At 41.1% G+C, this 23578-nt stretch overlaps 2 protein-coding genes across 3 annotated transcripts in view; one reads left to right on the top strand and one right to left on the bottom strand.

The window, feature by feature from the left end:
* Positions 1 to 23578, top strand: part of CDC73 (cell division cycle 73) — a 102205-nt gene that overhangs the window by 48045 nt on the left and 30582 nt on the right. The window lies entirely within an intron of this gene.
* B3GALT2 (beta-1,3-galactosyltransferase 2) lies at positions 5390 to 13438 on the bottom strand. 2 transcript variants are annotated; one of them, XM_071436005.1, is made up of 2 exons: positions 12885 to 13438; positions 5390 to 8185 (listed from the first exon to the last, which is right to left on the bottom strand). In XM_071436005.1, exon 2 carries the CDS (start codon positions 8051 to 8053, stop codon positions 6785 to 6787), a length of 1269 nt encoding a protein of 422 aa, XP_071292106.1. In that variant the 5' UTR covers positions 8054 to 8185; positions 12885 to 13438; the 3' UTR covers positions 5390 to 6784. The 2 variants fall into 2 exon arrangements, with proteins under 2 accessions (XP_071292106.1, XP_071292107.1); XM_071436006.1 differs by lacking the exon at positions 12885 to 13438 and adding an exon at positions 11248 to 11561.

The following is a 23578-nucleotide window of genomic DNA, read 5'->3' on the forward strand; positions in this document are numbered from 1 at the left end:
TCTTCTTTTCTGCACTAAAACCCAGTCAGTAAAATACAACATTTTAGATTAGTTAAAGATGATGCAATGGGAAATTGGTTCTCTTCATTTAGAAGGCTGGATAATTGAGCTGAGTTTTTATGGCAGCAAAAATCGATGTCTAGGTGGACTTTGAAAGAATGCCTATAAAAGGACTGGCATTTGCATTAAGTAGCAGCACTAAATTTTTGACTGAGTCACAGATGGTCCTTTCCAGTGTTACTTTTTTTGTTTTGTCATCTTGTATCAACCTGGATGTTAGGGCAAAACAAGTTTAAAATGTGACATAAATTGATGCTTCTTTTGAAAGTGATGACAGTGATACAAATCCTGAATGAAACCTGCAAGATTGTAGGTTATTCTTATTCTCAAAATAGTTCTTAGGCAGGGTATGTTAAATATTTAGGAAAGGCAGTGAGGAAGGTTTTAGTTTCCTTCTGTGTCTTGTCTGGTATTTTATTAACAAAGGATTTCTTGTGGCAGTTGGTTTTTCTCGTTATAAACTTTGAGCCTGATTGGATGTGGGAGCACTTGGCCTTTCCAGAAGAAAAGATGTGGTGAGGTTGTGGTTTTTCAAGAGTGTGAAGGGATTTGGTGGTTTTAGGATGGCATGGATGTTTTTAATTTTTAATTTAGTATAAAACTTGAAGAAGTGTTAACAGTAAAAGAACTGGGAATATTTTACCTTCTGAGAACTTTTTTTGTGTTGAAAAGATTTCTCTCTTAGATCTTTGCAAGCATGACTTTTTCTTCTGAAATCTGAATTTTTGTCATCTTGGGAAATTTTTCAAGATTTCACACTGTTTTCAGTATCTTAATCTTTTTTAGTTGAATACGTTGCAAGACGTTATCAAAGCTGGTATCCTTAAAATGTTAGGATGACAAACATGTTTCACACACTTCACTTTTTAATGAGGTAAAGAAAAAGAGACTTCTCCATTATGCCCACACTGAGCATCTGGGGATCTGAGTGAGTGGTTCACAGAATATTCCTATTAACCAGTTGAAATGCCACTTATTATTAACTAAAGCTAAATGGGCTAATAGGTGGTGGAGGCATTGCTGTGATGCCCTTGTCCTCAGAGCACACTGTGGATTCCTCAGTGCCCTTTGGCCTCACTGAGGCAGAACAACTTGCAGTCTTTTGTTATTTAAAAAAGTGTGTAATGGTTACAAACTGATAAAGATTGTATAAAAACACCAGTTTTTTCCTCCTCCTCTTTTCTTGAGCAAATGACATGTTGAAGGGTCAGCAGCAATTCACCCTTCAGAAACTGGGTTTTTTCCTCCAGCCTTCCCAGGCTAATGAGAGCCCTTTGAGAAAAATCCCATCAAAGCTTTTAGCAGCCTTGACTTCTCCACCCTGTATATTGCACAACTTAAACATTCACATGGAAACCTTTGAGAGTATATAAAGCTTTAAGCCACGAGTACTCCCTGAGCTGGGGGGACTTTTTTTTTTTTGAGTGGTAATTCAAGGTTACTGTCTTGGTCAGAACCTTTTGACCAAAAGCACAGTCTTGAGAAAAGTGAAGGGAATGGTTCACACCCTGTGGTTATAGAGCAGTTAGCTGATGAACCAAAATGCATCATTACTATCATTCAGTGTTATCAGGAAAACTGTCAGATTTAAATGCTTAAGAGAGCTCTCGTAACTGTTGCCATGGCAATATCAGAAAAGCAACGTGGTAATGTTCATCCATATCCCATATTCAGTTAAATTCCTTTGCAGTCTTTTAACTGTGAAAGGAAGGTACCATATTGTACCAGGCTCTGTTTCTTTTGAGCTGGAACAAATGAAGGTTGAATTTAACTCTTTGTGTGAAGATGAAATACAAATCCTAGGCACAAGTGATCTCATTTGCTTTGCTCATGGTTTGCCATGTACTATGTGTAAAGTACTCTCTGTGGAGTTACTGATCTGCTGCTGTTCATGCCATGGTGTCATGACTTGGAATTTGGTTTGGGCTTTAAAAAGCACACACACTGCAGTCACAAACGAAACCTTTTGTTAGAAGAATGGATTTACCTCGTTTGTAAATCTTCTCTAAGTGCAGAAGTGTGAACACTTATGACTAGAATTCCAGATCCTGCTTTCTCATTTGGCCTCACTTCTGTAACGCTTTTTCCTGCCACTGAGCCTGCCCTGTGTTTCCAACCTGTGTGGTGTTGATCAGCTGTGCATTTTTAGTTCCACTCTTCTGTTTTCTGACATTCAAGCTCCTTTTTCACTGACTTGCTGCAAGAAGTTGTTTTCCAGAGCCCTCCCCCACCCTCCTGCCCTGGAAAACCTTTGCCTTTGCTCTTGGTACAAAGCAGAGCCCACGTCCTGTCCTTGCTGACCTACATTTGCACAGTGCAGCATTTCAGAGCTGGTCATGCAGCTCCTCTGCCTCCCTGCTTCCCTGGGGCTGCCCATGGACTGGCTGGGCAAGGGCAGGGGGGGGCTGGAGATGGGATCTGCAGGAAGAACAGCCAGTGCCATGTCCAGTACATGTGCTGAGTAAAGGGGTGGTACTGTGCCCTGAGTCACATCCTGCTTTGGGAGGACAATCTGAAATGAAAAGGACAATAATGCTCTTCACTGAGAGGTGCAGTTCTCACAGTGTAACTGAGTGATTGTCCAATATTTGCTTATTTGTGCTATTTGACAGCAAAAGAGGGATTGAGAAATAGCATCTGAAATTGGGAAAATATGGCAACAACAAGTGTTGTTTTTGCAAATCAGTTACAAGCCTGTTTTTTTCCAAAAGCACAAATGGAAGAAACAATAGCTCCTATATGAGCATCTTCCCTCTCCCTTTCATTTCCTCCTAGGAAGTTTCCATACATTGCAATGATCATTCCTTCAAGGGAAAAGGTTTTCTTGCCCTGTGGGATTATGTAGGTATTTTAGATTGATGTGTGATTAGGACTGTGTTAACATAGCAGGAAAATAAGTGGGAAGAGGGAGGCAGTTCTAAAGTAATGGCCTTTAGGTGCTTCCCTCCCCTCCAGTGCCTGATTTAGCCTGGCCTTGGAGACAGTTAATGCATGTCTTAACATGTTGATATATTCTGAAAATGTTTTGTAAATGAGGACTGACACGTTTAATATTACTGCACTGCAAAGAAAAGCAGATTCTAAATTGCTGTTCTAGCAAGGTTAACCTGAAAAGCAGTCTGTCTCATCTCTTCTAGGTCACTGCCATCCCATAATTTAAGTTTATAAATTTAAGTGAAGATCTTAGTGGGCACTGAATTTTCTCTCAGAACAACCACTGATGCTTGGAAGTACCTTGACATGTAATTTTTAAAATTTAGAACAACTGCAAATTTTACCCATGGAAGATTTCTCAGTGACTGGGGATAGGATCAGTTCTACTACACCAAAAGCTGTAGTTGCAGGTTTTCCATTCTTAATTCTATTGGTGTGGGATGGGCAAATACCTCATAGCACTGATTTGACTGGAGACGTGAAAGAACAGTTCTGTTGTTCAATAGCAACTTTTTTTTGTGGGACTTCCTTTTGGTCCTGTAGTATCCAGGTGCAAATCTTAATTAAGCTGAAAGTTCAATAAATATGGGAAAATGATGGAATTCCAATTTCTGGTTCTTGTTACCAGGCCACCTTTTCTAAGATTTGTTTTTTGCCAGAATAAGGGTGCTGAGGATGTCACGATTTTTTTCTCCCATCATAACTTTTGAGCCATTATGACTTTTTATATTTGTTTTCAACCTGAAGCAGACATACAGAGAAGTAAAAACATTTAAAGCAAGTATTATACAAACTCTTGTACTTCTGTATTCAATGAATAGTTATATCCTTTTTTTTTTACTGCATTGCAGACATGATAGAGTTTTTAGCTACAAGTTTGTATGCTATTGCTAATGAAAGATGCTTTTTTTTCTTACTGTATGGGGAAAGGAAGTGAGAGAACTTGTCCAAGCTTTTAATGATATAATTATTGCACTATTTTTAACATGAACTGTTTTTATATTCTAGTAGAGTGAGCAAATAGCTTAAACACAAGCTAGAAAACAGTAAAACATTCAGAGAAAAGAATGTAGAGCGTTCATTCTGTAATTGCATATTTCATCATACAAAATGATTCCCTTTTGTTTCTGAAAGCTTTGCAACAAACTGTGTAAGAAAACAGTACTTGGATGCAAATGTTTTTAGTAGCCTTTGACCATCTTGATAAGGATTCAAGTATGTTTATAGAGTAGTTTCAACTTACACCCAAACATTAATACAAATTTAAAAAATCATGTTGGACCCTTAAAAGGGCATTAAGAATGGCTTTTTATTTAGCATTCTGGTGCTCCTCACTAGTCCTGTGAGTAGCCGGAGGTTTGGTATGCTGAACTCGTGGGCATTGTGCTGTGGTTCTGCCAAGCTTGGGCAGATCAGCATCGTGTAGGAGCTCCAAAGCCCAGCACCCAAGAGGTGGTTTGGCTGCCAAACTTGATGATTCCTGTGCCAAACTATTTAAGGTTTAGCATTAACCTCTTGGACTACACCCAGGAGCCAGAAGAGCATTTAGGACTAGCCAGAGTTGGTAAAATCAAGTGCATCACAGTGGAGCTGGGAAGTGCCAAGGGCTGGGAGCAGGCTGAAGTCCTCTCCAGGAGGCTGGAGTGTGTCCTGGGCCACTTATGGCATTGGACGTGTTCCAGAGCTCAGTCCCCTGCAGCAGCTGGCTTCCCACACTCATCTGGGCTCTGGAGCTAGCACTGCAGGGTAGAGCCTGCTCCAGTGCCCTTAGGCAGGTGCCTTCAGCTGGGAGCGAGCAGCACGTGGAGTGGGGAGACCTGCGCTGGGGGCTGAAAGCACACTGCCAAACATCTGTCCAGGGCAGCTTTCTCACATGAATGCCCACAGGCATCATGTCAACCCAGTGCATGAACTTCCAGTTTAGTCAGAGAAATCTCTGCAGAAGAGAGTTATTACTTTTACAGGTGTTTGTTTTCCCCAAAACCAGACATTTACATGATTTGAGGTGTGGTGGAAATGCAGAAATGTACACTTAGCACACCCCAAATACAACAGAGGAAAAAACTTAGTGGAAGATGACCAAAAAAATGGTGTTGAGCAAATTCCCATCTCCACCTTCCAGAGGACCTGCTGGAATTGCTTCCGAGGTGCATCCAGTGCCTTGCAGTCTGTTCACATGTGAGAGCTGCTGCAGACAGACAGCCCAAGAGCTGCTGAGAATGGTTAGTAATGTGATTTGTCTTCTCATGACAAAGGAGAAAACCCTGCTGTGATCTCTGTACTGTGCATGAAAACCAGGCTTCAAGGACTAGGGAACACTAGAAAAACCTAGTAATGCTAAGGTTAGAAATTGCTTTCTTCCTGAGCAGCTTTCCCAGAAAAAGTAAAATCTTAAGACCATAAATATAATCAATTTTATTAAATAATAAAAGTACATCAAATATTTGTGTTTTCTCCAATTAATAAGTCCCAGTCAAACAGAAAACTAATTGCAGTTTGATCATTTGCTGATGATCAGAGGTGGGTATTGCTTACCCTGGCACTGTGACAAGCAGTAATAACCTGAATTTGATACAACTCTGCTGAAACAGTTGGAAAATAAGCTTTAAAAGTTCTGTTTGTTAGAAAACTGCAAACCTGTAAATAGATTTAACCCACTTCTCACAATTTATTTTCAGTGGTACGTGTTGTGACTTTAAATTGCTTAGGCTTTGTTCCTGCCCATCTTGCTGACTGGAACTCTCAATCTTACTGTGACCTAGTTTTCCCCACCTATAAACTCAGGTGTGGGGCTTCATTTTCTCCAGCAGATGTGCTTTCACTTGGCTGAGCCTTGCTTTTTGTCAGACAGGAAAGAGCAAAACAACACGTTTGATTGATTTTCTCCCGCTTTGCAAAAAACGAAATTTTGTCAAGAACGGTGCAAGACTGGAACTTATGTTTTACATTTCTCATCAGCCTCTGAGTTACCTTGAAGTTATGTAGGGAAATTAATAGCAGATCCAATGAATTTGCATGAAGGTTCCAAGTGGAATGAATGTTACTTGGCACCAGATCTTAGGAGCTTGCCCTGTGACTTCTAGAGAATGAAGTAACTTTCAGTCAGCTCTTTGTGGACTGCCAGTTGCATCCAGAACACCACTTGCAGTTCTGAAGGCAATGTACAAAGCAACTTTGCAACTTTGATTTCATTTATCTCTCCTTCCAAACCAAATAAGCAGACTTCTGAAAACTGGACCTACTTCAAGGGAGTACATTCTTAGTGCTTTAGAATTTATTGGTAGTGTCTTTCTAAATTGTGACATTGCTAAATGTGTGGTACATTAAAGTAGTGTATAATAATTGTCATGTGGCATTTGAAGGTAAAACTGATCTGCCCTTTGTGCATTTCCTTAGTTTTTAATTTTCCATTTTATAGCAGTTCTGGATAATAAGAAATTACATGGAAGAGAACTAGAGCTATGAATGCACTCCTTAAAATAAAAATTTTAGTGTGGAAAATATGCTCAATTATATTTTACTGGCACATGAATCAGCAATTGTACCACCAAAGTGTGCATGCTTATTATTGCATGTTAACACAGAAATCCTTATATACCATCTTGTCTTTTTTTTTTTTTTAATTAATCTCGAATTCGCTGGGAAAACCTTTTGGTTATAATTTCATCATATTCAAGAGCTATAATTTTTTTTTTTAAACTTAAAAAAATAATTTCCCTCCTGCCCTGTGTGTTGGGCTCAGAGCTGGGGCTGCTGGGTGTCCCTGTTTCTGTACGTGTGCCGCGGGCCCTCAGTGCAGCCTGCGGTGGCGGAACCTGCCGGCCTTGTCTTTGGCCGCGTTGGCGCAGGCGTTGTGCTTGTTCTGCTGCAGGTGGTTCCAGTATTTGATCAGCTCGCTGGGTTGGAACTGATGGGAGGTAATTAGGTGGCTGTATTTACAGCTGGAGTAAGAAACTCGCCAGTGATTGAAGACAAACTCGTTGGGCGGGGGCATGGGGTCAATCCGCAGCTTGGCGAGACAGATCCCCACGTACACGTCCTCTAAATGTAAACGTCTGATGCTTAAGGAGACCTTAAAGATTTTTTCTGCTAAGTCTCCAGAAAAAACATAACCAGTTCCAGAGCAGAATACAGGGTAACGTTCACTTGGATACAAATCAGGTGGCATATACCACTTGCTATCCTTGTTCCTATTAGGTGCATAACCTCTCATTAAATAACCTGTAAAATACTTGTGCCTTGGAGGAAGTTCTGGTTTCAGAAGCTTGTGTATTAAATACTCAGTATTGACAAACATATCACTATCAGTTTTCATAACATACGGAACATGTGGACAGTAGGTTGCAACCCAGTTCATTCCCATCAGAGTTTTTATAGTTAAATTATAGTAGGTGTCGAAGTATTCTTGTTGAATGATGTCGTGGTACTGTCTGCTTTCCTCAAGGATGGTTCTCTGGAGGTATCCATCGACCTTGGTGCTTAAGCCCAACAAAAAAATCCGCACAATTTGGATGCCAGGTGTCAGGCTCTCGTTGCCCCAGGTCTGTCGAATTGCTTGTCTGGCCTCCACCTGGCCTGGCTCTGCAGCTATGAGCAGTATTAGAAAAGGGGTTTTTTCCTGGCACTTGTCAGGCTCGTTGATGACGTATCTGAAATGATAGGAAGCTGGATGCCCAGTGCCTTTCTCGTTGTAAATACTCCCATTGGCACTGAGGGTGTTTTCCAAACCGGTGACTCCCTGTGGGGACAGATCCGTGTTGTTGGGGTTGGTGACTGTCTGAGGCCGGAGTGTCTGAGGCACAGCATCTCTCCACACATTCCTTAGAGAGCTGTGGTTGGTCTCGCTTTTTGTAGATCGAAATCCTCGGATGGTGTAAGACATGGGGTTTTCTCTGAATCCAGCCTTGCCTGGCAGCCAGTCGTGGTGGTTAAAGAACAGAAACATGGCAAAAAGAAACACCAGAGAGACCAGGCCAATGAGATGGGTGCGAAACAGAGACCTTTTGGTATTCCAGGTCATCTTTGCCAAGCAGCAGTGTCGTCTTCTCCACTGAAGCATGTTGTAAGGATCCAGTGATGGGATATGAGACAATGCTCAAGGAAAAGGCTTTTCCAATTGGTTTAGAATCCACTGCTATTCTTTGGTATTCATTTTCCTTTGAGTTGAGCAATCGTCTGCAAATGGCTCGCTCTGCAAAGAATAAAAAAAAAATCAGAAATTTTTCATTTTACACACTCGTAATAGAAACGGTTACAAATAGAAACTAGATATAAACATAAAATTGACTTAAATCTACTTTTTCAAAGAACAGCCCATGTCAATGGAAATAAGATTTGACTGAGGCTAAAAGAAGCCAACCTTGTTTTATGATTTAACTTGATTTGTTAGCTTTTAAAAATGCTTTTTGCCTGTTAAAAGTTTCGACGAACATCCTGGATACCAAAGATAAAGAGGCAAAAAAAAATGGATCATGTTAGCAGGAAAAAGTGTGAAGTAGATGTAAATAGCTTCATATCCATGGCTGTGAAATCCTTGTAGAGTGTTTGAGAAGGACTGAATGAGAAAGCCTTGCCTGGCAGATGGAAGGTTTAATGGCATTAATTAAAATTGATTTGACATGCAGAGGCTAGGATGGCTGACAGTTTTCCAGCCCTCTTTGCAGACGGCCGTGCCTGGTGGGGGGACAGACGGCGATGGCAGAGCTGTGTTAGTCACAGGACACTGCCTGGCGCGTCTCCACCGGCCCCCACTGTGCAAGGAAGGGGACTGAGAAGATGCACCTGTCAAAATTCATTTTCAGGGTCCAGTAACCTCACTGCACAGCCCTCAGATGCTTGTGCAGGATAACATTCCTGGTCACTTCTCAGGCACCTTTCACCTTCTACTCTGCTTTGGAGGAAAACACTGAATGGAGCACTGGGCTCTGGTGCCAGCCTCAGAGGCAGCTGAATTAAAATTAAGCTCTTGATGTTTAGTAGACAGAGATCTTGGGTAGTGATCATGTTAACTGGAAATAAAATTGCTCAGGACTAAGTTCCTGGCCAGCTATCTGATCATCATGATATTGGGTTGGGTTTTTTTCTCTCTATAAAAGTAGATATAAGTACTGCACATAGCAGTTGGAAATTTCAAGTATTCTGACCAGCAGCTGTAGCTGTAGGAAAAAGTGCCAAAGTAGTCTGTGCTTCATTTTCTCTTAAATTTTTGTTCATATTCAGCAGCAGAGTCAATATGGCAGCTTCATGATGCTGCATATTAAAAGCTGATCACATCATCTCGTAAATGAACTTTCACTGTACAATAGCAATTCGTTTGTGATTTTCAATTTGCTCTAATTTATTCCTGGGCCCTAGGGTCTTGTATAGGAAAAAGGATGACAGTTGAACAAGAGTCCATAGAAAATGCTGTTCCTAATAGAAATATGCGATTTATTAATTGCTTCGCTATCGTCTTAAACCAATATTTGGATTAATTTGCGTATTTAAAAACGAAACGATATGTTACATGGGAAATTACGGCGTTTAACGCTGTAAGGGAGTAATTTAAGATGAGATGTCAATCGAATAATAGGATATTAAGCTGTATGTGTGTGATGCAGCGTTGAGTCTGCCCTGTTCAGCAGAGGGAATATTTGTGTTTCGGAAGGGCGGGGAGAGGGGTACACCTGGTGTTTATTTTACTCACTGCCGGGATCTTTACCGTCGCCCTCCGGTGAGCGGGAGCTGCCTCACCCCCGCCGCCGGCCCTGACCCCCGCCAGGGGGCGACGCTGCGCGCCCAGCGTGACGCGGGAAGCGCGCCGGGAGCCTGCGGGAGCGGCCGAGCCCGGCCCGGGAGCGGCCGAAGGGCCCAGAGCGCTCCGGCTGCTTCCGTGCGTTTGGTTTTAAAAGCTGATTTTCTTATTTAGCTGTTTGGGGCTGATGCCACTTCCCGGAGACTCAGGTGTGTCTGTAAAAATCATAAACCCTTGTGTCTAAACTAGTTCAGGAGTTAACCTGACACTCCATGCTTGTGCTGCTTTACCTGAGTATTGTCCTCATGCAAAAGAAAATAAGCCCCAAACGCGTGAGACTTGTCTTTGTGTGACCGTTTGCATCTGCTTTTCCCTGCTGGAAAAACAGAAGCTTCCCCTCAGAACTCGTGATTGTTAGTTTGTCTGCAGCGTGCAGTGAGTTGTAGATGAACGCTCAGCTATTGGGGAATATCTGTGTATAAGCAAACAGAAATGTCACTTCAAAGGATAGCCCAGATCTCAGGGCGGTTCATTGTTTGATTGGAGGGCAGCAGTGGGAATGTCTGGTTAATTATTGTTCCACCGCATGTGTTCACAGTTTAGGAAGAAAATCAAACCCAGAATTTCACCAATGTGGAGCAGCAGCTAGAACTTGGATTAATTTTGTTACACTGAATTGTTCCACTTATAAAACTACAGTCATTAGATGGAAATACTTCAGCAAAAAGTGCACTGCACTACTAATCTTTGTTTAATCTAACCGAGGCAGTGTTTTGATGAGGACCTACTTGGATAAGGCAACAGGCAAAAGCGAGAATCTTAAGTTATATAAATATTTGTGTAAACTGACAGGGGTTTGCAGGTGCTGCGTTTCCCTGATGCACTGATGTCCCAGCACAGGCACTTGCAATGGCCGAAGCCTTTCTTTATTAGGCTGCATGCTTATATAATGCATATGAAAATAAGTTTTATAGTGAGGGACAGATCTAGAATCAGAAGACATTTTAAGAGTCATATTTCCTTGATATTTTTTTATGTAGTAGTTTGATTTTGCAAGGTAGGAGTGTCTTAGAAAATCTGTCTCTGTTTGCCCTTTAAAAAGGCATTTTATGAATAGGGAAAGCACTCACATCTGTATTTCAGCTTCATAGAGCTATTGACTGGAAAAACCCAAATAACGTGGGCTCGTTTTCTTTCCAGTTGTGTGTACAACATTTCAAAACATACAGTGGGGTGTTAAGCATTGAAAATACAGCAACAACAATGGCACCTTTGAAAAGAATACTACATGCTAGGGTGCATTGTTTAAAAATAATGTATAAAACTGTCGATAGATATTAAACCCACCATCTAGTTCTATAATAAAAATATTATTTTCTCTCATTTAAATAGGGTTACAGCATTACTTTTTTTGCCCAAATACTTAAAATTCCATTTCAGAGAATGGTTATGAACAGGCACCAACTATTGACAGTAGATAAGAAAACCTAAGTACAGCAGAGGGTCTCTAGAGCACTCACCTTGTCCTCGGGGAGTGTGTTGTTGCATGTAACTGCATTTTGGAGATGTTATTTGTGATAATGCTGCTTCATTTTTGGCACCTGGCAGTGCAGTGACTGATGCATTATCAAATGCCAAATACATAAACTGTGAATGCCTCTTGAATTTTTATTTGTGGTCTGTGCTCTGCTGGTGTTTTGGTTCCTGGTACTTGCAGTTCTGCTCCATAATTACAGCTTTGAAAATTGAAGCATTCGACTTCCTATTCACACGTCTTGGATTTTCATATTTTGATTAGCTGTGTGGGCAAACTCTTAAATTAGAGGGAAGAGTTCAAAAGGCAGCCAGAGTCTGTATTCTGATGAACAGCAGTTGCATATTGGGCCTCATTTAATGTGCCTGGCTTCCCATATGAGCTCCATTAATCTTCTGCACAAAACAGTATTTGGGATAAGGTTTGATGTGCAGCTTTTTAAATGCCTGATACCAATGTCTTACATTAACCAGGTGTGCTTCTCCTGGAGTGTTGCCTGAAGATAGATTTTTTTTTGTTGTTGTTTAAAAAGTTCTCTCAAGTGACTTTATATTCTAAATGTCTTAAAACTGATTTGAAACTGGTGTCTGATGTATGCTGCATCCCTTGCTTTGTGAACTCCTTCCAGCTGCAGTTGTTTTGTTTCATGTTGGCATTGCCTTGGGCAAAGAAAGCACATTTATACTGACATGTAATGATTTATTATGGCTTATTGGAAGATTCTGCAGATAAGCACTTTCTTTATGTAGTGTATTGAATTGCTATAGGTTTAGGTCTTAAATTTGTATTGCAAATATTCACCTTTTCTTTTGTCACTAGTGACAAAGTATTTAAATTTCAACAAAAAATAGGAACGAATGGCAATTAGATGGAATGTCATTTTTCAATCCAAGTTAAACAGTCAGTGTTTTCATATTAAACAGAAATTGCAGTGATGGCAGGAGATAAGTTACGTGCTTACCATTTTGAGTGTGCAGTGTTTGAAGGTTTCCTTTTGGGATGTCAGGGAGCCTGACGTTTCTTGTAAATCGTGGTGCCTGATTGCACTGCTGATGGTTTAAATCATGCCCAGTCTTTTGCACGCTCCCAATTTCTGCTTGGCTGGTAGTGCCCTTGTGACATTTTGCTTGTGTTTGGGGGGCAGAAAAGCAAGTGTAAAAAGGGCTGAGGGGACTTCTAAGATAATGTCTTTTGACTGTGTGGTCTGTTTGGATGGTTCAGTGCTCTCGGTATGTCACATTATGGCCATTTTACCATGCTTTAAGATTATTTCAGATTAGGATTAATTCTGACCTAGTTTGAGAGGATTTCTAACTGGTTTTTCTGTATTGGAGGGGTTTGAGTTTTCATTTCTCAGTTAAAAGCAATCATTACGGGAACTCCATTATCCCTTTAATCCTTCCTCTCCAGCCACAGCAGCCTTGGCAGACTGTGAGCACCGCATTTAGTCAGTGGAAGGGAGTGACATTGTGCTGGGGGAGAGCAAAACCTGCTAGAATTCTTTCTCCCTGCTCTGAGACGCTGTTATCTCAGGGCTCTGCAAATTAGGAGCGATCATTATCTGGAATGGTCGAAAAGGTAACAGACAAGCGAATGAATATCACACACAAGGGTTTGACATACCTTCCTTGGTCAGGCCATTTATGGTGCAGGATTATACCCACAGAAAATAGTTTGGGCACGCCATCACTTCAGCAAAAAAGATGCTCTCGACCATGCGCACATCCCCCAGCAGCAGCAGCCCTGCTTCCTGCGCCCGCCGCGCTCGGGATCCGCTCTGTCCATCTGTCTGTCCGTGGCCGTGTTACCTTCCTGGCTGGCCGGCGGCGTCCTTGGCTCGGGGCTCTCTGTTCATGCTGCAGACAAAGGACGGGCGCTGAGGCTGCTCTCACAGCTGCTGCCTCGCCGCTCGGACAATGCAGGGCTGTGCTCTGCTCTCCCCAGGATCCATATTCCTGCTGGAAATGTTCGCGGGGAGCGCCTCAGTTGGCTTCGGTAATAGGATCTCCCTCTGCTCCTTCCTTCATTGTTGCTAGGCAGTCATAGAAATGGTTTGGAGTTGTTTTAACCCAGAATTGTGGTGTATAAAATCCATTCCGTAGTTCTTGAGCTGCTGCACAGGCAGGCAGCAGTTTAAATGTGGGCTTTGACAGATGCTGTCTTCTGACAGAGCAGAATTTAACGTCACTGCTTGGCTGAATCCCACGTGATTGTTTGCATTCATTTTGACTAAATCCGAAGGCAGACAGGAAGCTTTACCGGCTCTTGCTCTTATTTGATAAATGATACATACTCAGTTCGTGCACAGTGATAGGTGAATAGTATAAAAATTGTACGATCATTAAGTGAAAAATTGAGGGTTTTTACATGTTGTTTTCACTTTTCCTTGACGCTGCAACTTAGATTCTCTAGGAGATTTTTAACGCTAGATGTTTTAGTCCCATATTCCAAAAGCTGTTCTGCAGTGCAAGGCAATTATAAGCATTTAAATGCTGAAGCTTGATATAACCCATTTGTCTCTCTTGGAGTACAAATGGTCTGTGCCTTCATGCCAAAGAAAAGATAGAAGTGCCTTTCTTTACTCATGTTTCCTTTACACATTCTTACTCTTTAAAAGCTGCTTTTTGTTATCTGAGGTTATTCAGTTGGGCTGATCAACACTGATTTATAAGCACATGCTGTTAAGCTGCCTCTCTGCTGTTAATAGCTTTCTGCTATGGTCTGGCATTGCAAAGTCAGGGGCACTTCATTTCAATTATTGATGAACCTAAAATGTCTTTTGTCTTTTACAGACGTACCTATGTCGTAAAATTTGTCTTTTTGGTCCTAAGGAAACTTGTGTTCCTTTCATTTCTCTCCTTTCAGTGACTGACCCTTCTGTGCTGAAGCATCTTATTGTAAATACCATAATACCTGAGAAAGTAGAGACCTAGCAGCATACTTACCCAGGTGTTTATTAGTCACTGTGTTTGCCCACTCTGTTTTGAAAAGCTAATGACTGGCTCTTTAGACCTTTTTTTTTGACAAGGAGTAAAGAAACTGTGACTTATCTGGTGTGTCTGATTTGTAGTGGTGGGGGTGGGCATGTCCCTTACAGGGAAATAGGGCTTCCCCAGGCAGTCAGTGTATTTTATTATTCTAGATGCATAGTATGATGGTTTACTAGAAACATAATCAGATTTAGATCCTCCTAACTAAATCATCTATGTACACTAACTTTCTCTATTAATTTAGTCTTGTTTGTAATGCATGAGTTTCCTAACCTCATAACGATTTCCACAAATCCTTTGATCCTATCTGAGGACATTTTAGGATCATGAGCATATTTCCTAAATAGTAATTATAAATATTAAGTGTGTACCAGTAAAGACTTTCTATCTCCTCCAGTCTAAACAAATCAGTGTTTAAAAAATGAAGGGGAGAGGTCAGTGTGGGGGTGTAGAGCATGAGAAGAGGGCCTGTGTCCAGCACCACTTACTGATCTGAGACCTTGATCAATAATTGAGAATCAGTGCATTGAGACCTTCCATATGTGCCCAGATGACTCCATTTCCCACACAGGCACCCAGAGCTTTCTGCTGCCCTGTGTAATACCCAGAATTTGGTGTAGTCTGTTGCTGGAGCACACAAACATGTGAGAGCATGGCCAGGAGTCCTCCCAGTCTGTTGCACTCTGGGCTGTGAGTAGGTAACCAGGTGGGTTATCCGTGTGGTCAGTTTATCCAGGCAGAAGGAAGGGATGCTTTTGTCAAACACAAACATGTAAATCTGCCTCTGAGTTTTGAATTTTCAGACAATACTCGTTTCCCTTGTATTTGGGAAACAAGTTCAGATCTCAACAGAATGGTTATTAAAATTGGTGCTGTTTCAATGTAATTTATTTGCTACTGCTTCACTGTACCTGGTTCCTAAAGCTTGGGACCTATTGGAAGGGGAGAGCTGTTTTTATTTTTCTATAAATGCTCATTAGTAAATATTAAAGGTACAAAAATCCCAAGGGCTGTTTTTCTGAAGAGAATCCTTTTTAAAGTAAATTTAGAGAGGAACAGACATCAGCTCTAGCTTTTAATTAAATGGCCATATCCCTTGTGTGTAGCCAGTAAAGTTCAGGCAGAGCTGTTGTCTGTTGGTATGTGTAAAAATTGTCATCTTGCCTTGTGAACAAATTGAGTATTGAATTCTTAAATATTAATGACCAATTTCTTTTGTTCATTCTCTATTTTTTTTTTCAAATAAAGTATGAGCAGTTCTTTGCTCATCTTACAGAAAAGTAAGAAAAACTTCAATTTTTGTACTGCTCTCCATCTGGGAGTGACTGATTAGAGCAGAAGTTTTGGGAACAATTTCCCTTTCTCTTATAGCACTTTGTTCTTTGCTACTTTCCTAGGATACTGTGCATTTGTGGGTATTTCAGGAGGGCAGGTCTTGCATTGGACTGGGAATAGGAGCTGCAGGTTTTGCTAATCTTGCTGGGCTGGAGGTTGGAATGAGCTTTATTCCAGCCCAGTCTCAGCACGAAGGGTCAGTTGACTGCTTGTTCTCCATGCAGGGAGTAGTGTGTGCTGTAATGTTACTATGGTTACATCCCAAATTAGAAGCTGCAGTGTTAGTGCTTGAAAGGCTGCCACCTATTAAGGCTCCAAGGAGTAAGTGAAGATGTAGAGCCTGTGTGAGGAGCAGGCAGAGTTACTGTGACCAGGGGCTGGAGTGCTCAGCGAGTCCTGCACAGGAGGGAGAGCAGAGAGGAGGGGGCTGCTCCCAATTCCCCGTGCACCTGACCACTCAGAACCGAGCAAAATGTACCAGTGCAAAGCAAACTTGTGGTGGTTTGGAATGTTCTCTTCCAAAAACTTAAAAAACTCTTTATATGTCATTTTGAGAGGGTGTTAGCACAGCTTTGTCTAACTGGTTTTATAATGAAGCCATTCAGTAAAGTTCTGTCTTGACAACATTAGCAGAAATTCCTCAAACTAATTTGGATTAATTGCAGTAGTCAGGCATGTAGTGCTTGGAAACTTCTGCCCCTTGAGAGTTGAAATATTTAGGCCGTGGGTGACCTATCACTGTTCCCATATGGATTGTGTATTTTGGATACTCAATGAATACTTTGCAAAGTTCATTTTATCATAGTAAAATGGAGTATTAGATCAACTGTAATGTGTTGAAAATCTTTCAAGGGACAGTTCAGAATGATTAATGGCAACATTTTCAAGGTTGGTTATTCTTGTTTTATTTTTACCTTCTGGAAATGTGTTAATACAGAGTGTCATAAATGCTTAGTTTTAATTTTCCATGTTGAGAATTATTATGTATATGGCCAGTGGCTATTCTGCTCTTTTCTTCAAAAGTAACACTTCTCCAGTAAGTTCATCTAAAGTGGAGACAGGGTTGGCAAATACTTGGAATTTGCTTGGCTACTTTGAGATTCCAGCATGTTTCTTAGCTATGCCAGACATGTTTGTAAGTGAAGAAAAAATAGCAATCTAGAAATGACCACAAGTGTCAGTATTGCCTGCCTTATTTTGCTTAGTAGATTTTCACCATTGCTTAGCTGGTAGTGAAACCCAGCTTTTACATTTGGTGCATTTTTTTATAAATGGTCAAGATTTTGCTCTCTGTTCTAATAACACCCAGGCCATAAACTTGATGATTTCAAGTTCTGAGTGTCATAACTTTAGAACCTGAATGCAACAATGCAGATCAATCTATAGAACTAGAAAAAGTTCCCAGTTACTACAAAACACGGATCAGGTTTTATGCAGTTGATTTTTTGTATTTTAGTTCATAAGGAATATAAGCATATCCCCAACTTCAGAAAGTTGTGAGAGGGGGAAAGTCCAAGTGATATTTTCAAGTCAGAAGGGTGTTTCCTGGGAAACATTTCAGGGAGATGTTCTATAATTTTAAAGCTTGCATTTTTTTATTAAGTAAACTGATGTTCTAGGTGTCCAGCTAGAATTCATTCTGTTCTCCTATCACAGCTTCCTTAGAGGATCACAGGTACGGAGTGATTCAAAATTCACTCAAAAAGCCAAAGTACAAAATATAAAGTTTGCTTCTGCTTTGTTTCAGTTCTGGTTTTGTGTGTTTATGCAAATGTATATGGACCACTTTCCAGATGTGTTTCTTTCCTCAATATTGTGTTGTTTGCTTTATCATATCTTTTCTTTCTTCTGTGCTCTGATTTTTGGTATCTTCCCCCAGGCGTTGCATGCAATTATTGCTGATCTCAAGTGCTAAATGCAGATTTTATTCTTCCAGAGGTTGGACAACATAATTTCATTTGTATTGTGCAGGATTTTTGGTTGTGTGCTTCTCCCCTGATGAACTGACAAGCCAGTGCCAGCAGTAATATTTTCTGCCTGTCACAAGTGTTTCTTTTGCATTCTGAGGAGGGCAGGGATTTTATGAAGCTTTGATTCAGCACAGCAGGGGAGAGGAGGCCAAGCAGCTGAAGTACCAAAATTCACAGGCAGCTTACAGTGGGAAATGGGCTGCTGTTTTTCCCTTTACCTCATGGGTTGTTTCATCCTCCTGCCTGCACTGTATGATCAAGGTACCCCTAACACCCACCCCAGCATGAGAATTAGAAATAAAACCTCCACTTCTTACAGAAAGTGGGACTCTCATGGAAGAACTGGTACTAAATATCTAATTTCAAAGCATGGAGGATGGAATGAAGGAAGATGGCATCCTGTTGGAGATAATAGGCTGAGGAAGGAAAATGTCTTGTTCCAGTTGCTGCCCCCTGTCCAGGCCTTTTCTGCCCCTTTTCCCTCAGGCTATTTTCAGGCTCTTGAGGCATCCCACACTTCTCCCCCAATAACTTAGAGAGTCTTGGCTCATCAGGCTGAGCAAAGGATGCAGCCATCCTCTCCTGCACAGCACTCTTCCATGCTGGAGGAGCTACCTAGGTTTGTTTTTTTTCTTTTGTGTGGGACCAATTAAGAGATTAGCAACTCCAACTGTTCATCCTCTCACTGAGTTTTTTTTTTTTTCCAATGTATATGGTTTGTAAAGGAATATGGAGACATTTTGTTTGCCTCCACAATTTTTAGTGCTGAAATTGGTGAGGCATTTGTTTAGTGAATGTTAAATAATGTGAAATTGGAGAACTGGACTTTGAGAGCTGTCAGAATTTCCTGTGACTTGGGGTTGAGACCTGTACTGACTCTTTCCATCTGTCACATTTGCTCAGTAGCTTTAGTATGTTAATTCCTACAGCTCCATCCTGGAGATACCCTCATTTACAGCTAATTCTGGGGGACATGAAAGGTTTACAGCAGAAATAACAGAGATTTAGCAAGTGCCTTAAATGCCTGAATCCTTTCCTTCAAGCAGAGATGCTTAAGCTGGGAGAACCAATAAAATCTGTGGGAAAAAAATCCTTTCTCCAGGGACTCAAGAGGTCCTATTCATGTAATAAATTTCACCAATATTTGTTCATAGCCAACAGAAAACCTGGATCATAAAATGGAGAATAATTCCCCCTTTAAGAGAAATTCCCTACTGCTCTTTTTCTGACATGTTGAGAGACTGAAATTTCTCCAAACACTTTGCACATCACCCAGATCTGACTGAGCTCCTTCAGCCTGGCCAGCTGGGGATGTGTCCCAGCTACTCCCCATTTTACTGAGTGTTGTTCCACCTTCATGTTTCCCTCAATTTGCTGTAGTTCCCAGTCAGTGGAGATTAAGCTGCCCACTTTCCACTTCTAAAATTCACATTAAACTTAAATGATACCATTCCTTGAGTGGATTCCAAGGAAAAGGAAACTCTGCTGTGGAAAAAATGGATTTTGTCTGAATAACTGTGTTCATCATTGCTTCTGTAATCTGTGTAAGACTCTAGATTAATTTCATGAGCCTGAGGATTTTTTTTTCACATAAATTATTAATGTAGAGTCAGTAACCACGACTCCCAGTCCTCAAATACTTGATTTAGAGGAAATCCTCAGGGTCTGGTTTGTATAATGTAAATTGACAGAGAATATTGATTGAGAACTAGAGAATTTTTATTATTTTCTGCTATCTTAAGCTATATTTCAAACTGAAATTCCAGGTGCTTTGTTTTCTGTAATTTAGTGGCTTCTAACAGAAGCCATTTCTTCTTTTTCTAAGAGAAGAAGAAATCAGAGACAGCTCTCTTGCATCTTGTCCACCTCAAGACACAATATTAAGAATAATCAATGCATTCTGTAGGGAGGTGTGTTTGTAAAAGAAAAAATACTGGTTGTATTTAATATAATAATGCTGGATTCATAAAATTTGGCCTAAAATTCAAGATGATATTCTTCTATTAGGTATATAATCTTGCAATTCATAATCAGCATCTGCAAAGAGTTCTGTTGCTCATCTGTCTTGCTAAAGTAAATTCATAGAGAGCATTTGGCATCTGAAAAAACCCACCCCACTTCTCAAAAACATACAGAAACCTGTCATCCTCTTACAAACCCCACAAAATCTCATGACCTTGGATGATGCATATTGTACATTCTTTGAAGTCTTCTCCTCTTGAGGATTTGTGTAATCAAACATTCAGACTTCTACAAATGCTTTTTCTGTAAGTTTTGGTTAATGTATGCTTGTTTTATCAATGTGCAAGTATTATGGTTTACATTGCATATCAAAAGATTGGATTGTGAATGAGACCAAATCTGACCCACTTTTTTTCTGTTTTTTTTTTCCTTTTCTTTTCTTTTTTTCCCTCACACCTTTGGATCTCCATGTTAGGTTTTGTCTTGGTGTTCCTTATTTTGCCAAATATCAAAAGCCCTTCTATTGTATTTCTAGGTAACAAGCAAAGTAATAAATAGAATAAAATTTCCTTCTTTATTTAATAAGGCCTGGATACAGTACAGAAAGGGAATCCCTTTGTTTGAGAATCTAGGTCACTTCATAAGGAAAAGGTTTCCCTACTGTGAAAAATTTACATTTGCCATTTTCTTTGTTTTTGCTTTTTCTATTTTTCCTTACGATGTGCCACAATCTGTATTTGTATCCTGTGTTTGCCTAATGACACGAGCTTGTTAATTCCATGTAATTCAATGTCACTTCTCTGAGGTGCATGGGAGGAAGGGAGTGAGCAGGGAGATCTGTCAGTGAAGTGGGAAATGCTGGGTGCAGTAGGAGAGGGTAGAGCAGCTCTCTGGAATCCCTGTTCTCCTCTCCCTGGCAGGTTGGCTGGGACCAGAGCCAGAGTAGAACTGGCTGTGTGTATGCCCAGGACGATGCATGCCATCTCCTGAGCCTTGGGCAGTGTCCACCATGGGGCAATAGATGCAGCAGCCCTGGCTGCCTGTGGCTGATGGCTCTGTGCAGGGTTTCCTGCTGTTCTCAGAGCAGGGCTGAGGTGTAGTAAACCCCATAGATTTAGGAAAAGCACCATGGAGGATATGAACAATAGGAATGCTGAAACAGCAAAAGAAAATTCCTGTTTTCCTGTCCTCCGCCCCTTACCCTACCTCTGTAACCCTATAAGGCAATGTCATGTTAACCCCTTACCCAGTGGTCAAGCTTGGATCCTTTCCAACCCTATAAAAGAAGCATACTGTGCCCCATTAGGGGAGAAAGAAGAAGAGCAGAGACCCTTCACAGACCTCCCCAAACAAAGCCATCTCCGTGGAACAGCCTGCGCCTTCTCCTCTCTCTCCGTCTGCTGCAGCCTCCAGCCCAGGGCACCACTACCAAGCAAGCAGAGCTGAAATCCTGAGAGCTTGCAATCACTCTAGAGCTGATAATCACCATGCTTGCTAGATGGTAGCCCTGAGGCCTTGGCATGAGTGAGCCAGCTTCGGGCACCCAGTCCCTACCCAGGGACTGAGCTCCTGAGCCCTATTGCTCTGCATTATAATAACGCCAAATGAGCGGCTTTATTACTGAGGCACTGGGAGATGCCTGCAGCAGTGTGTGCTGGGTGCCAGGGCTGTGGCCTGGGAAGGAAGCGAGCAGTGGTTCTGAGCAGCTGCCCTGAGCCAAGGAAAGTGTGAAACCTGAGGCATCTCCATCATCTCCAGTGGAAAATGTGCAGCCTGGAAATACCTGATCCCACTGATTGGGATCTGAGGCTGATAGTAACTCGGGGTTTTTCTTAGAACAGCTTTCAGAGTGGTAGTGCCTTCAGATGTTTCTTCCAACTAAGCACTAGTCAGTGACAGAAATGTCTGTTGGAGGAGATAAGGATTTTTGCTCTTCCTCCAGAAAAGGCACACATTCATTCCCCCAAGAATATGCCAATGCAGAACCTGCAAAATAAGGAAGTAATATGTAGTCTGGCATTTAGTCTGGATTAGTTGTTTTTTCTTACATTTTCAAAATGTATTTTTAGAAGCACAGGAATAAATAGAAAAGTGTGAGGTCTCTGGTCTGTGTACAAATTATCAGCCTGTTGAGCTACATGTAAAATTACTCTGCTGCCCTTGCTCAGAAGGTGATGCTGCTGGTTTGTTTTGGTGTTTTTCTTGTAAAATAGAGCACGACCTGACTAAGGCAAGGAAGTTATTGGATGAGTCTCTATGAAATTGAATCTGTTTGTGACTGGTAAAGCCATCCTAAGCACGTACAGAAAGTTCCAGGGTGTCATAACAGAGGAATCTTGTTACACTTTGTGTTGGTTTTTTTTTCTCTCATTGAAATCTTGGCATTGAAAGCCTAACTGTACTCCAAAACATTGTCTCCTCTTAGTGGTTTACTCATTTTTATTTCCTGCCACTTTAGTGTTCAGTTTTCTGGACTGAGGGGATTTTACTTTGCAACACATTGCTGTAGGAAAAAAAAAAAAGAACTTCTTTATTTTTTTATGACTGACATTAGACTTTTCAAAGGTGAAACAGCTATTTGGAGTAGCAGGACAGATGTGAGGGCTGAAGGAGAGCTGAGGAGGTCTTGCTGCTCATGGCAGATTTCCTTCAGATAAAGTGTGAAATCCCCAGGATCATCATGGATGATTGATGATTGCTAACATGTGAGGAGCAGAAATAATGGTTGTAGTGAACCTCACCTGTGAAAGTGCTGACTGGCAGTCTGTCATCTCCAGTGCCTGTTCACAGGGGGAGGTTCTTAAAGATGAATCTGTGTGTGTGTGTAGAGAGTGAGAGGGCACAACCATTTGAAAACTTTCAGAACCTGTTTTGTGATGCATTTTGGAGTCTGCTAATTTGTCAGGGGTTATTTTTTTGCAGCAATGGATGAAGCCTGTATATAATTTACAGTGTAACAGGAAGATCCTAAAATCTGTTGGTTTTGTAGGGCCCTTATCCTCATCTTTGAATAGGCTGGCCCCACACTATGTGAGATTGTGTCAGCTGACCTTTATTTAAGAGGATGCATTTATGCACTACCAAAATACAGCTGAAAACAGTCTGTGATAAACCAGTTCTCCTAATGCAATGCTAGAAGCTTGGAGATAGTCTATCTAGTGTATGGATTGTGTTAAAAATGAAAAAATTAAAGTTGAGTGCTGTCATCTTAGTGCTTTGAGAAGGGCTTAATTTAATCTTCTATACTAAAGAAAGAAGAATAATGGGGAATTTAGATATAATGCCAAAGGAAGCTGAAAGTAGAGGCAGAAGGCCAAATGGAAAAATACCTCTTTTGTGATACAGCCAGAAGCCTTCCTGTATTTTAACTTAATGCATGATTTATTGCCACTACAGTTAGTTTTTGATATGACCAGGTAACATCATCAGCTTTTGTATGCTCCAGCAGGGTAGCATGAATGATGTGTTTCTTCAGGTTACAATACCAGCAGCCTTTTGCACAATCTCTTTGGTGCATGGTATTCCAGCAATAGTACACAGATCCTGCTGAAGCCATGCTGGCACTGAAAACCTTGAAGGCACTTCTTGAAACATCTCCATTTCTCAAGAAGCACACAAATAGGAAGCTTTGTTGCTGTGATGTAAATACAGCATGTATTATTCTATTGTTTGTCCTCAGTATATGAATCTGTGATGTGTGGCTGAGATGCTTCTCTGTCCCAGGTGGCTTTGTTAGGTGATGATTAATATTGTGATTGTGTTGTTTGGTCCCCCTGTGTGATTTCTTTTTGAAGGAAATCAGCCATGTCCATAGGCTGTATTGCTTTTGGCAAAGAGCCAGGCTTTTAGGACATGCTGAAATGGAGACAACTGAAACTTTAATATATGTCGTCTGTTTGTTCTCTGGGTACAAACCAGAAGGCTTTAATTTGTTGTTGTGTTTGGGGGATTACTAGGTTGGGTTTTGTTTTCTTTAATTTTGGAATCTATAGGATAAGTATAAAGGCTTAATTGAAGAAACAGAATTTTGGGTTCAGGTGGCTGCCTGGCTTTCTGCTGA

The sequence above is a fragment of the Agelaius tricolor genome, unplaced genomic scaffold (genome assembly GCF_023055355.1).
Source record: "Agelaius tricolor isolate 1412-34295 unplaced genomic scaffold, bAgeTri1.0.p SCAF_11, whole genome shotgun sequence".
Taxonomy (NCBI): domain Eukaryota; kingdom Metazoa; phylum Chordata; class Aves; order Passeriformes; family Icteridae; genus Agelaius; species Agelaius tricolor.

Coding starts and splice junctions, on each gene's coding strand:
- B3GALT2 (XM_071436005.1), bottom strand. CDS start 8,053: ATGCTTCAGTGGAGAAGACGACACTGCTGCTTGGCAAAGATGACCTGG.